The sequence below is a fragment of the Dromaius novaehollandiae genome, chromosome 1 (assembly GCF_036370855.1).
Source record: "Dromaius novaehollandiae isolate bDroNov1 chromosome 1, bDroNov1.hap1, whole genome shotgun sequence".
NCBI lineage: Eukaryota > Metazoa > Chordata > Aves > Casuariiformes > Dromaiidae > Dromaius > Dromaius novaehollandiae.
In genome coordinates, this window is record NC_088098.1 from 204,594,259 (window position 1) to 204,610,043 (window position 15,785).

Sequence of the window (15,785 nt, forward strand, 5' to 3'; positions counted from 1 at the left end):
AATAAAATAATATTAATTCTCTCTACTGATTTCCTCACAGGGAAATATTCTTTGTATACATCAGTTATGATGGGTGGAAAAATATGTTGATTAAATGCATTTTTAAAGTGCTATTTCTGAAAGCCATGGAATCTTTGGTCACAATCTCATCTTGTATGGCCCTTAGCCCCAAATTTAGACCAAGCTACAGCAAGAGATCCATCTGTTCAGTTGAGAGTATTCTCTATACATGTAAGAAAACCTTTTTTCCAGTGGAACTTGATGCTCGTGAGAGCTGCTTCCCATGGAGGAAGGCCCCACCAGTTCTCTTACGCAGACAGACTAAATCCAGAGTACAGTCAGGGAAGGGCTTCCAAAGGATGCTTCATATCCAGCGGGAAGCCAGTGGACAGCAGAACAAGTTGTTCATGGCAACCTGTGATTTTAAAGAAACAAACTGCACCATTCTTTACCAGCTGGAACATTTTGGGGACATCCACTTACTCCAGAAAATAGATCCCACTCTCAAGAAAGCACTTAACATAATACATGCTTAAACCAATCTGGACAACTGTGCTTTTTAATGGAAACTTAGCTGCTGGCCCCATTTCCTGGGTCTTGGTCACAAAATCTTTGAAGCAAAGACTGATTTTCTGGAGTTCTTTACTGACTGGAATCTTCATCACATTATGCTTACCAAAATATTTTGTACTTATTTACATATTAATTTGATTTCAGATTACTGAAACACTGCAAGATTTACAGATCCAATAAAATGCTATGAGTTTGCTTTAATATCCTGAAATCAAATTAGCAAACAAAATGGCATAAATACAAATCAGCCTTACATTCTGTAAATTGAACTGCAGCTGCTGCTTGTATGGTGCAAACTCCTGAGCCAGTTCATATCCTTCATGGTAAAATGTAAATAATCCTTGAAGAAAGGCCAAAAGCTGAAAAGGTAAATAGAAGAAGCATTACATATTAACAAGTGCTCTTAAAGTTAAATACTACAAGTAAAACACACACACTAACTTAGAAATAAGGAATATTGCCTATGCTAGTGAAAAAATAGTTCTTAAATGACTGATAAACATTTTTATTCAGGTAAATACTAGAAAGCAAAAAACTAAGGACAGTTGATTTTTTAATTTGTTTTCGGCAGCAAAACATTCCTACCACCTATTAGTTTTAAAATGCCATTTAACTTAATCTGTTATAAAATAAAGCAATGTTCATCTAGACACTGCAGTAAGTTGCATCACATGCTATTAAGTAACAAGCATTTAATTTTTATTGTGGAGTGTTTCCCTTTGTATATGTAGTTTAGCTTAAATACAGCCAAGCAAAGATAAAAAGAAGGATATATTCATTGGGACACAGAATAACAAAAGCAGAGAAACAGGCCTGATTTATCTTACTGTATTATATCCATTGAAAAATTAATCATCTAGTCTAAGTAGCACCACCCCCAGCTACCGCAGCACCTTCAGATACAGCAGCGCCCCTACTCCTGTCATCACTCCAGCTTGCTTCAGTCAAAAGCAGGTGGGTTCGCTTAAACCATAATAAGAGCCTACTGCTAAACCCCTCTTATTCAGTGAAAGAAGAATTGTGGTAGTAATATGAGCGCTCAGCAAAACTGCAGCCAAAGCAGACTGTCAGAGCACACCCAAAATTGCAGCAAAAGAAATAGTGGGGGAAAGATTCAGCATGTCAGTTTATGCCTGATCTTTAAAGATCCACTTAGAAGTCATTTCTGAAGAACATACTACAAATTGGTTAAACTTCAGCTTGACTATTGAAAGAAAACCAGTTTCTGTCACACAAACAGTTTTTACTGAGAATGTAGAACACCGAGAACTATTGCGGGGAAAACACTGGGCACTAGATGGCAGCAAAGCTGAAGTTATCTGAGAGCACAAAACATGCGGCAAAAAGAAAAAAAGACAAAAATTCTGCATGCATTTGAATTAAACTGCTGTCCTGGTCTTCTGGCAGCTGTGCATTGCAGAGGTCTGGCTTTGAAATTCTCTTGGTCAAATACTCTCTAAGCACACAGAAAAACAAGAATAGAAGAAAAGTAAAAATGTGCTTATTTTATGCCAGTCCTAGTCCAGGTTACTGATGCTCTGTGTTAAAGAAACTGATACTAAGGATGTTATTTGCTCCTATGAACATATCACTAGTGGTGGAAGAAAAGGAGACCAGAAAACAGCCTGCACCCAAAGGGCCTGCGCTGTAAGGCTTTCTCATAACCTCTTCTCTCCCCTTGGGAGGGGTGGCAGCACTGTCGTAGCACTGCACGGAGATCTGAAAGTCGGGTACTTTTGCCCTATGCTTATGCTGTTAGTGGGGTTGTGTCGTTGCTGATGTTACAAGCAGCACCGATGCTAGAGTCAGTTATTTTAAATAACAGGAAAAAAAAATATAGCCAGATATTCTTTTAATCAAAAAAGATTTTCAGAATGTGTTTCAAGGTGGTTTTCACATGTGAAGAGGTGCCTTGGCTCACCAAACATTACATATAATCCCTGATGTGTTGATACCATTGATTTTTTAAGTGTTACATGTCCCTTATAGTTACCCCTCTTTGAATACCTAATTGGACAGATCAATAAAAAGCAAGGTTTGAACTCAGTAATGCAATGCTACTCACTGCCTGCACGCTGCAAGAGCTGCAAGGATTTCAAACCAGAACCTGAAACAAAATCCAGCTCCTTCGTGGGACTTTATTTATTTTTATGCCGAGCTTGTGACCTCAAGAACTGCTTGGTCATTTCATTCTCACAGGAAGACGACTGTACTTAGGTTTCGGATAGGAGAGGAATTTAACCTCTGGCCTGCAGTGCATCAGCCAAAAGTCCCTGTCTCCCTGGTTTCATTTTATTTATAAGTAGATAGCACCAGAAGGTACTTATCCATCAGATTAAAGTGAATGTGGCTAATAACGTAGGAAATCCAAGAAACGGGAAATTGAGTTTGAGTTTTATTATCCACAGTTTCTTTAGACAAAAAAGTGAAGTCTCATGGGACTACATGCAATTACACTCCGATTTTTTTTCCTCTTTAAATAAACACTTCTAGGCTTTTGTGACAGTTAACGGACCATTCCTCTCACTTCAGATCGTTTACTGTTTCTGAACTCTGGGCCCTGATCCCTGCAGGCCAGTGGGGATCCTGGCATGACTGAGCGACAGAGCGGAGCCCTAGGAAGTGTTTTACTCTGAAAAAGTGTACATCTCCAGAAAATCGCATTGGTTTTGACTAGTTTCTCTGGGCCCAAAATGGCAAAACTAGGAGCAGAGATTATTTTCACCTACTTTGTTTTGTTTTTAGCCTGCTGCAGGGTAAATTGTAAAATTAATTTGTGCTTGAGAGCAGGTTCAAACTTGTAATCTGAATGAAAAATTTTAGTATATTTTTTTTCCTTGAAAAATATTAAAATCTAGGAGGACCACAAATAGGCAGTTGCCAATTACTCATATTTTAATATACATTAGTACCTTCTTGAGGCAAGAGGCACAGCACAGCAGAGAAACCCAGGGAAGGAGGGCCAGCTGCAGAAGTCTCCTCTGAACACCAGATTCCCCTGTTCAGAGTAGGAACCATTTCGTCCCTCAAAATTTCTTCTTCTCCCTGGAGGAGAGGGACGTTCTCCATTCTGGCAGCTTCTGCTCCCCTAGGTGTAACACGCCTGGCAATTTTTTCCACTCTGTCCCAGACCACCCATATCTTTTGGCGTAGACAATCAAAAATCTTGGAAGGAACGGCAGTGTAGCAGGTTAACTCCTTTTTGAGTTCTGCTTTCATGACACGAAATTTTCCTTCTTCCACTTGGGCATCACAATGTCCTCTGCCACTGCACGAACAGAGTTGCTCTTCGAAGGAGAGTTTAACAAAGTACAAGTCTGTTACTAACCTGTCAGACTCAAAATTATACAGAGTGACACTGAGCTGACAACTCAGAGCCAGAAGCAGCACAACTACTAGGAAGCCCCACAACTAGCACAGCTTGTGAAGAGGAATGGCTTAATATACGGTCCAACAGGTATTTTCTAGCATCTGATCATCTGTTGAGCACACAGAGGAAAATGAGTAACAGGGTAATTCTTTTGATATTTAAAAGGTTAGTCTTTGTCCTTATCTACTTGCATCTAGAAGCACATGCTCATACTTCACAGACTGCTTGCATAAACTATGCATTTTTAGAAAGTCTGTTTTGAAGATCCGTTTCTTTCTTTATCTCACTTTATTGCTGATATGTGTTATAATCTACTTAGCATACTTTAAATTTTGTGTTTTTAGTAAGTGTTTCAATTCCAACATGTTGTATGCAACATACAAGAAATAAAAATTTACAAATTTTGAACGTGCAAAATTTTTATAACTGATGTTATAGAACTGTACTAGAACTGTAAAGCTGGTGACAACATACCCCAGGTCCACAGCACTGAGTTTACCAACAACTTCCCTTGCTTGCTTTGCAGCAGCACTGATGCACTGCTAAATAACATTTCATTCTGGTAACTCGTAGCTGCTGTTGTACTGGCTCACAGAGCCTGGGGGCAGCTGTATGGGACGTCATCTAAGCTAATCAAGGCATTGACCTTGGCTCCCCTCCCCCTCCAAAAAAAAGAGAGACAAATAGTCTTTGTCATCTTCCCTCTACTGTGCATTATGTACAGTTCTCCTGGTCAAAAGGATAAAGCTCAGTATTTTCAGCTAAGATATATAGAATTAATTTTTTTTCTGTCTAGCACATGGAATGAAAGATGCCCTATTTTAACTATATGCAACTGTAAAATAGTACTTCCTGATATACAAAGTCTCCTCAATACAGCAAGTTTCTATTACTTTAAAGGAGGATGAGGTCTCCTATGCCAGGGTCAGAGCTAGGTCAAGATTACTAGATTTTTCCAGGATGTGAGAGTTTTGCAGAAGTAGACAGAGAGAGACACTCTGGATTAATCCATGACAGGTAGAAAAATGTTCTTATTTAGGAATCCAAGCAAAGTTTTAGTCTCTAAGATTTGGCAGCTGTATGCCATAAAGATAGGATTTCTGTAAGTACTCCTTGCTGAATCCAGGTTCATTAGTTTGCATCAATGTCAAACATTCGTTATACCATGTATTTTCCTCTCATGAAAAAAAGGCATCTGAGAAGCTCTTTTTGGTGACATTGGCTGTTAGAGATGTAATTCAACCTGTTTCACAGTCAAGGATGCTGATGCAGTTAGTTACAAGGAAGCTGAAAGAGGGTTTGGAGAGAGAAAAGGAAGTTGTGCTTGCGTGTTCCCCCTTCACAAGTGATGCTCTGCTCAGCTGGAAGGGACAGGTGACATGGGACGTTCGCTGTCAAGGGCTACAGCTACCCATTTAATAAGGCAAGTGGCAAGCTAGTCCTGCACAATATGAACAGCATCAATTCTATTAACATGTCATAGAGATATGCTAGCACATCATACTGAAGCTGCCTCAGGTCCTGACTGCTCCAGCAGATAGAGTGGAAAAAAACTGCAGTCCAGGTGCCAAATCTCAGACCTGAATATGGACTTTGGAACATAACTTTATAACTTTATAACCATAACTTTAGCTTCCTCTTTTTCCTGTCACAGGATATGTTTTCTTTTCTTTTCTTTTTTTCTTTTTTTTGCACAGTTAACTTAGGACAAATGACTCCACCAAAAAAATTAACTTACCTACCCTACAGAAGAACTGATTTGGCACATTATTTCACATATAATTTGGAAAAAATGCATGTGACAGGTATGCTACATACACAGAATATTAAATTAAAAAAACTGTCTCAAAATTTCAGCCACAGTATTAGGAAATAGCCATTATTTGTTGCACAGACACAACATTACATGTAATCCAATTAAAATGTTATGCACACTCCAAGTAATCCAACATTTCACTTCACAGTAGATATGATACTCTTATATAAACCTTTAATAAACACAGAAGATGCCAAAGACAAGATTTCATGTCCGTCTATATACAAATGACCTGTAATCACAATTAAAAGGACAGCAAAAATACTGTCTAATACTGTTTAATTTTAAATTAAACTTTCAACTTTAAATGCAGGCACTCTAAATTTGTTAAAGAAAATAAAATATAAAACTTACGGGTTCAACAAATTCAAATTTCTTTTTCTCCTGTACTTCTTGAATTTTAAAAACATATTCTAACGATGCTTCATAAAAGTTTTGATGTTCTCTGTCAATCTGTGTATCTGCCTAAAAAGCAAAATGAAATATAGACAACATTATCTTACTTTCACAACTGCTTTAACACGGGATTTTGTCATTACCAAACAGATCTTCCATAAGATCTACTTCACAAGCTTTATGAGGCTCAGTTTTTCTGGAAATTAGAATACCTACTTAAAATAGCTAAATGTGAGTTTAAGAAGCTAATGCTACACACTTTAAACCCAATGCTTCTTTCCCACTCCTGTTTGGTTTCCTCTTTGTTTTTGCACTTAATACATTAAAGTTTTTAAGAGAGGCTGGAAGGAAACACAGAAAGGTGGCATGGAGAACTCTGCTCCAGGCATGTGGAAACCTTAGGATAAGAAATGGAAGAGTAGGACAGGAATTAAGGAGAGACAAAATGATTAATATTTCTATTGAAATGTTTGAATACCACATGCACCAAAAACATATATATTTCTCAGCTTCAAATACCTTCTCAAGAGTTTTGTTTCCTTTCTTAAATACACTGTCTTTAACAAAGAAATCTTGCAGCCTATTACTTCATAGCATCGGTCACATTCTCTGGGAATATAAAGATATTCAAGCCTTTACCCTCATAAATCATTTTTTTCATTTTTACATTTTCAAAATGCCAGAAGTACAAGGCAATATTTGTCAGAAATGACTGAATAATACGATCCACCGTGAAGATCCAGTGCCAAAACAAAGGCTTCTGCCAGGAGAGCTAAAGAATTAATTCTCTCAGCTGATGAAGAGTAATAGGTTCTCAACCTCAGTTAAAACAAGCCACGAGAAAGGGACATAAGAAACAGGCAGTGTAATGTGTGGATAATACTAGAGTAGAGATTTAGTTTCCCTTTGATGACCGCCTTTACAGTAACAAATCACTTCCTCAAGCAAAACCCTTTTGGGCTGAATTTGTCAGTTTTTGGTCAACAAGAAACATTATCAAGTTTGGACAGCATGAGTAAAACCACTTCAGCTATTTTTGACTTATGCCAGTCAAAATATAGCACTGCACTTTTGTATATTCCCCAGTTTAATTCTGACATTAAAAACAACAAATGTGGGAAAAATGGAAAAGCTAGATGTTGTCTCCCCTTGACAGCAAACATTAAAACAGCAAACTCATCATAAAAGAGTTTAGTACTTTTAACACTACAAACATGAAAAACCAGTGTTTTCCTTCAGACAGGACTCTGTCTTCAATGGCACCACATATAATTAACACTGCTTCTTTAAGGACATGCTATTATCATGATTTAGGCAAGATAGACTCTTAACAGTATTGACCCACATCCACAGTGATGCAATAGCACTTGAAAACATGGCTTCAACAGCATGTTTCAAATGATTTAGCAGCACCATTTCCTTCCCATGCCTATAAAAAGCAAATCAGGAAATTAAGTACAAAAACTAATATTATGGAACAGAGACTGAACACTCAAAATTCCAAGAACGGAGTGTTTTACCACAAAATTAACCCTGCCATGTGCCATTCATACAGTGTGTTCAGCTACTGTTTCCTTTCATGTTGTCTGTTAATAGTTTTATTTCACAAAAAAATATGCTACCTAGGGAATGCAATATCGCTGAACAGAACCAGGTGCTACCACTCTGGGACATGGCCCGGCAAATGCTCCATCACAGAACTGCAGTCAATAAGCACTTGAGGCAGATCTCAGTTCTCACATTTAATTGTAAATAAACAGTATAATCTGGTTTTAGAAACGAGCTCTTTCAGGTTTTCATTCAGGGAAGTATTCAAATACATAATTAAATCCATCTCTATTCTGAACAGCATTTAAGCTGTTAAGTGTAATTACAATGGTACTTATGATAACTAAGTACCGTCTCAAATATGGATGGGTTCCTAAATTAAGGCCATAATCACCACTAGGGCACAGGGATTAAATCATAGTTTCCAAAATATATCTTCTGTAGAAGCTGATGAATTTGTGTGAACACTGAGGATTCAGATTTTAAGAACCGCTCTGGAAGTGATTTTAAAGTTTCAAAAGCTGAAGGGATTTTCACACATTTTTATGACATTGAACTGAATGTAAAAAAACAAAAGACCTGATGGATAGGATTTTGAGTTTCTATTTGTGTGATACCTAATTATAGTGAGGGATATTTCAATTGACCCAGGATACCACTAAAATGTATATCACATCTTCACACAACCTTGGAGAGTGAAATCTTTGTCTCTACATACATGTCTCATTTTGGAACAATTTCACAGAAATAGAATCAAGAGTTTATTAACTTTTTCATGCCACTTAATTCTGACCATTTTCTGCTTCCTTGTGGATTTCCATAGGTAGCCAGAAGACTGTAGCTTTTATGTAGCTTTTTGATGCTACGGGAGAAAAGTTGGATCAATCTACATGAACTGTCAGTAGCCTTGGAGGCTCTTACAATATCCAGCATATTTCAATAAGACAAACACATGCAAGCCACCCTACATATGATATGCTCGGCCTGTCAAACTGTAGCTGCTTAATTAAGGTACTCTGAATCACACCCAAGTGAGATCTATAAAGCAGCCTAAAAAAGACGGTATGAGAACTACTCACTCCAGTAACTCTTCAACCCACGTAACGTGACGAGGTACCGAGAAACCTCAGGAAACAAAACAAAGAGGGGTTGAAAAAGAAGTATTTTTCAGGGTGATAGTAGCAGCCAAAAAAAATGGTATTTCCAGTAGGAGTACCATCCCACTACATGCAGAGGCTTGAGGCAAGCACCAGCCGTCCCCTGAACTGAGCACTAAGCCTCAGCTGCCTGCTCTGCTCCCTTCGGCACTCGCTCCCTGGCTCCACCGTGGGCTGCTCCCCCTAAGTCCGCCTGGACTAAATAAATCCGCTATAAACGGGGCTAGCCCCAAGCAATGCGGACTTGCATCAACAGGTACCATTTGGCTTTGGGGCCAGGGATTGGTGACACAGCCCAAAAGTCTCTCCAGTAAACATTTTTGGTCCCGACTTACTATTGTATATTCTCCCAGTTAAGGCTGGTGTATGTTACTGCTTCTGCAAAGCTGTATCTGCATAAAACTGGGGAGAACAGACAACACATGGCATGGCCTATATGTTACAAGAAGTTACAAGCCTCAGTTACAGAAAGAAAGAAGTTACAAGCCTCAGTTACAAGATTTTAGATCCAGGGATGTCATTTAAGGACACAGTGGAAAAATTTTCTCTGATTTTCCATTAGTTTATACACTTGAGCCAAATCCATTGTTATTCTACCACAGTTTATTACAGTCACAGTTGTTACATTTCACTTCAGTTGCTGTTTTTAGACTGCAATTATTCTCCTGTCTCAAGAGTAAAATATTTTATTTATATTCCAGAATAAATCAGTGTTTAAGTTTATTTTACCACATTGTGAAAAAAGATAATAATAGTTTTCTTTTCAGCTGCTGTTTAGCCTCTAACGGAACAGTTTCTTCATCAATAGACAGTGTATGTATGAAAAACAAAAACTGTACTTATGAAATTTTGCATATGAGTGGAACAATTAATCACTCCTATATAATGGATGTCTTATCTAAGCTGATTTATTACATAGATAGCTATGGAAATTTAGGAGTATAAATATTATTAGAAATGCTAAATCTCTAAACCTCATTTATATCTAAGCATAGTATTATTGGTAAACATGAAAAATATCCTATAATTTGTGACCAAGGGGTGGCTACATCTGTGAAAACTTCATCAGCAAAATAATCCCCAGGATTTAAGAGTCACCGTGACACCAGTAATCCTCTCGAAATGGTATTTAACGATTTTGGTAAAAAAACAAAGTGTCATTAACATCAAATTTCTGGTTTTACTCTAATTTTCCTCAAAGACAAAAAAAAAGAAAAGAAAAAAGACAAATAGCCATTTAAAATATACAGAGCAAGTTAAAAATGTAAAATATTGCCTTGTTAAAATACTTCATTCTTATTAGGACTGCATTAGTCTCACTCAAGAGTTTATATTCACAACATTAGCAGCTAGAAGAAATAGCCACAATTTCATATAAGTAAAATACAGCAAGTCTTGAAGAGAACTAGTTTGTTATCACCATCTCTATGCAAATTTGAAACTGGGTAACAGTAGTATGTTAAGTGCTTACATCTTGCAAATGAGATTCTTTTTTCTTTGCTGATAAATTTAAGTGCTTCTCTAGGATGGAATAATATTTCTCACTCTCCTTGTCAAACTTCTTCTTCCCATCCTGAAAAACAAAACATTGCCAGATAAAGCATTTGATTAAGTATCACAGCTACTATAAAGGATACAATATGTGCCAAAGTATGATCAGCTATAAAGTGATTTTTGTTGGTTACATTGATTTAAGGCCTGAAGACACTAGGAGGCAGATTCATATATCAATGCAGTATTAAGCAGGAGTTTTGCCATAAGTAATAAACCTATACAACCAATTCACAGACCTTCCCATATTAAGTATACATAATGTTTTATGTCGGTGATAAGCAGACATTTAATGTAAAATAATATTCTCCATGTTTCATAAACGTACCTGTCTCATATTGTCTTTGCTGAAAAAAATATTACAGGAGACGTAGCTGAGCATAAAAAAATCTGATGATGATATAGGCCTATCCTTTGTATTTAAGTCTAACATACACTTATTTTCCACCCATGCTCTTAAAATATGAAGACGACAATGGAAAAGCACATACACAGACGCAAAGGGATGTTGGTCCAAAAGTCTGTTTCCAGTAATGCTTTATATGCCTGAATATTTAAGCTTGTCTCATTTAAAAGAGTTATCCCACCATTTTTCTTCTCACTCCTCTTGAGTTTTTCATCATATGCAGACAAGCTTCACGTTTTCACCACGAGACTACTCTGACACATGGTAATACAAAAGGAAACTACTGCTATGAGTAAATTAAGAAACACCTTACTTCCTGTAATCTTCTAATTTACAACATACTTTTAAAATATTTAAATCTGATATTCATGGCAGTTTAAGAAAAAGACAGCTTTCTCAGAAGCTCTTCTGTCTTTCCAGAAATGTCAAATTTCAGGAGGAAGGAGAAGGGATGTAGGTGAATATCTCCTAAGAGTACTGCTACTAATAATTACTATTTTTAATCCTAAAATTATATATCCTCTATTTGAGAACACCCAGCTGCCAGTGGCTTTTGCAGTCTTAAGCAAGTCCTAATGATTCTTTCTAATGACTAACAAGCTGAACATTTTGAGAAAACAAAGAAAGGCCAACATGACCAGTCCTACTCACACATGTGCAAAAGCAATTAATGGTGGAAAACTAAATACTGGATATAATGCAGCAACATCAGGTTATAACCAGGACTGTAGTGATCCCTCCTCTGATCTCTTTCTCCTTCCAAATTATTATGCACTAAACAAATAACTGGCCTGCAGTCTAGCATCATCCTATTCATTTTTGTCATATTATGGGAAACTCAGGGCAGTCAGAGGAATAAGAAATGGAAGGAAGAATTTAATACCATGAATAGAGAGTTATCAACCAGCTGTAACAGTAAACCATCTACTGATTAGCTCCAGTGACTTAAGTTCAAAATGGTACTTATACTAGCTTATGAAACAGACTGCACGCTTTCTATCCTGCAGAAAATTCAAGCAACATATTTATCATGAAAAATGATAAATGATAAAATGATAAATACAGTACAATTTCCAATGCCATTCTGTATTTAATTGCAGCCATCCAGGTATGAGGAAAAAAGAAAAAGGAAAAAAAACCCAAAAAACTTGCATTCTTTCAAAATAAGAAATATCTTCCAAGACCTCTCAAAAGCATTCTGAAAAGAAAGAGAGAAGACAGAAGGCAAGACTCACAAATGATCAATTAGCCAAGAAATCAGCTTTTGTGGAACCAAAATTGCAGGTTGATTCTGCAGCCACAGTCACAGTTTGCTTCTGAGGAATACTCCAATTCCAGGCCCTTATGATCACAGAATAGGAACCTGAGTATCTAATAACATCTTCAATCACAAACAGAAATCCAGTTCATTTGATCATACATCACAAGCACCAATTTTTCATTAAAAAGTGCAGGTAGTTTCATACTGCAATGTCTTCTAAGACAATGGTGTTAAGGAGCTAGACCAAAAAAACCCCCAAGTGAACGGGGTTACTTCAAGATCAAAGTGCCACAGGCGGCAATGTCACCATGTTGAGCAAATCACTGTGTCACGGGTGCAATGAAAAATGCAAAAGAGAATGACGTGCTGATATCTTTTGCCACGTCACTGAAAGGTGGCAGAGCAATCTGCCTAACCAGGACGTTGAAGCTCCTGGTCACAAGCCATCAGAGTTCAGTGGCAGACACCCTGTTTGGATGCCGATCTTACTTCGCAGCAGGTAACTTGACGCTGCCCTTGACAGTCAAGTTGGATGCGGATGACATTTGCTGTACGCCTGGGCTTGATCTAGTGTTTGCCTTTGGTGCTTCAGAGGCTTGCCTGCATTGCAGCCTCAGTGTGTTTCGGCACCGACAAACTCTGTCTTGCCAGGATGCAGCACTCCCGACAGACCTCTCCAGTGCTCGTGCCTACTGCACTGGCCACTACACTGATCTTGTTCTGCTGCAGGACAGCAAAGGCAGAAGAGTCTGAGATAAGGAAGGAGATATGGAGTTGCTGACAGAGCTCCTGTTATTTGAGGAAGACTGGGAATCAGCCAGCCCAAGCCAGGTCAGTGCCAAGGACATCCCTAGAGGTATCAGCCTAGGGTTATCAGACTGGAGAGGCCGGCATTGCTCTTGCCTGGCGTCTCACCCCGGAATCGAGTCGGACTGCGTGCCAACATGCCGGGAATGGGTGATCAGTCTGGTCGAGTACTTGAGCTCCCATTAACATCAGAGCATAATCCTAGCTAATAAGAGCTGGGACGCAGGGCCTGAAGTCTAAATTGCTTGGTGAGAACAAAATAAAAAGGCGTGAAAATGGACTTGGCAGTCTGAGGTAGCTCCCCCACTATCATACAGCGTATCAACACCAAGAACAGAGTCCATTTAAACATTGAACGCGATTCCCAATATGCCAGATCTGCTGTGTATGTTTTGTGCTAAAAGCTACAGCAAAGCTATGAATTACACATCCCATTATCTATATTACTTACACGTAAGAATGAAAACACAGAAAGTAGATGATCTCATCTAAACAGATGTAACTCCCCCAAGACCAAGACAAAAAAAGCTTCAGGTATACTAACGGGTTGTGGGGCATCTTGTACCTCACAAGAAACTTCAAGCAGGTCTCCGTGGCCCTGCCAGGGAGGACACGCAGAATTTGCAGACTCTTGGTCTTCTGCCAACATCGCTGCTCGCCCCCCAGAGAACACATGCAAGCGATCTGCCAGCTCTGCTGCAGCAACGGTACGCTCAACATCGAAAGTTATCATTTGCATGCCAGCTGTTACAGAGGAAACTAATGACTTGGAGCTTCCTTGATGCCAAGGCAACTTCTAGCCCAACTGCAGGGTTTCCAGGGAGAGCACTTCCTACTAGCTTCTTACTTTCAGATTTGTATCACACCAAAATTTTTCACTTCTAAGACAAACTGCAAGTGGAAAAAGTAAGGAGAATAAACGAAAGCAGGCTGAGAATATTGCTCAGCAGTTTTGACTGCATTACTGTCTTTACTCTGTGATACTTCAGGGAATAAGACTGCAGTGCCAGCAGGACAGTGTTTCTGGCACTGTACAAATCGCTCTCAGACATACTTCTGGGAACATTATAAAAAAAATACTGGCCCCGACAGGTAAGTGAGGCCCTTTGCTTGAAAGTTCCTCTGATATGCCAGTACAAGCACATATTTGAGTTTACTGAAGCCTCTGAAAACTGTTTACTTCATAAAAATTAACAAAAAAGCAGGTGATTCATTTTCTGGAAGAGAAGAAACACTTCAGTTTATGCCAAGAAAACTCTCACTTCACAAATTCAGGCACTCACTCATAGCATAGAGGCACATCCTAAGTGGAGTCACTGGGATTTATCTCATTGTAGTTTTAGCTTTTTCTTCTCTAATCCTCAAAACATTCTTTCATACACAGCAGCTGCACACATGAATCATTTGAATCCTGGTCCCTGCAATCTGTGGCCGGGAAGCTAAGACTCCTGCTTTTCAACAAACCAGGAGGTTCGTGAAGGGACTTTCCATCTGAAACCATCTCCCTAAGCCCCTCAAAACTCATGGGACCAAGCAGTGCTTCTGCCTCTCGACTGTGCTGTGAATCAAACCCTGACCAAAAAAGAGATGTGGCTGAGTAAGAAAGCTCCTGCTGAACAGGCAGCACTGGCTATAACACCTAATGCAGGGTGCATGGGCACTAGCAAGATGCTACTGCTGACCTCTGAAAGAGGTCCACAAGGCCCCTGCTCCCTTCAGCCTCCAGCTGCCTTCCTTCCTTGTGCAACATCCTTCCTGCACATCCTCTTCTCATCCTTCCTCTTTGCCCTGGAAATCTATCAATCATTTTTTGTCAAAATATCAACTAGAATATAAAGATAAAAACCATGTTTGACCTAACTAAGAGGGTGCAGTAAGTTCTAAACACAGAAAAAGACAAATTATAAAATAATCACCCTTGACATATTTTATATTGATATGTAAGTTACCAATACACTTTGCATAGATCACATTCTGCAGACTCTAAGCATCTTAAATGTCTGTCTACAGTTTTTGTCTCTTCTCAGATGGGTCAGGTCACATGCTGTTTTCTCTCTGGAAAGAAATTTTGCTCGAGCTATCACTAATTACAGAACTGGAGGTTAAAAGTTTGAATCAAGGGATGTTCTCTTATCACTCTTTACAAAAATCTATGGCTGTGAAAAGATCAGCAATTATTAAAAATGTGACTCAAGTGAGTCAGTCAATTTTTTCCTGTTCAGAAAGATTCTGACTCCATGCTGTGCAACTGATAATCGGCGTGCAACTAATCACTGGCATGATTCCCACAAATTTTAACCACAAATTGCATTTTTGGTGGTAAAAGAGAAAGAGTTACTTTATTATGAAACTGGACTTCTCTTTTCTGGTAGGCACAGCATGAAATCAGATTGATTTTTATTCAATCTTTTTTATTTGAGTAAATCTTATTTTTCATTAAATTTGCAACTACTTTCTATGTCCAGCATATTATTTCAAAATTAGTATATAAATCAGTCCTCATTATTTCTCACTGCACAGCCTTTGGTGTCCTTCCCTTTCCTTTCCATTTCTTTCTAGTTGCAATGACTTTTGGTGCTATACTTATCTATTAGCATATATTGGCTAAATTTGTCCCCAAATAAAGTATTTTTACTCTTTCTTTGTTAATATTTTCCTGTTTAATTACATGAGATGTGTGCAGGCAGAATGTATTTATCTGTGGAAACCAAAAAAAAAGTTTCACTATTTCTAACAGATCTAAAGTTTTGCTTTAAAGTTTCTAAAGTCAAAAAGGAGTTACTTTTAAACGAACAAATAGCAGCATTTAACATTGTTTTTGTAGGATGTCATTTGTTTCTCTCCAAAAAATCCTCTCTTGAAATGGAAAAAAATATTAAAAGTTCCCAGCACTGCTGTGA

At 38.3% G+C, this 15,785-nt stretch overlaps 1 protein-coding gene across 1 annotated transcript in view; it reads right to left on the reverse strand.

The window, feature by feature from the left end:
* ARHGAP42 (Rho GTPase activating protein 42) overlaps positions 1-15,785 on the reverse strand; it is a 161,009-nt gene that overhangs the window by 49,373 nt on the left and 95,851 nt on the right. Inside the window, exons 5-7 of the mRNA XM_026109167.2 lie at positions 10,332-10,433; positions 6,114-6,224; positions 828-932 (exon numbers count right to left, since the gene is read on the reverse strand). Coding sequence (XP_025964952.1) covers positions 828-932; positions 6,114-6,224; positions 10,332-10,433 — 318 coding nt within the window. The remainder of the gene's footprint in view (positions 1-827; positions 933-6,113; positions 6,225-10,331; positions 10,434-15,785) is intronic.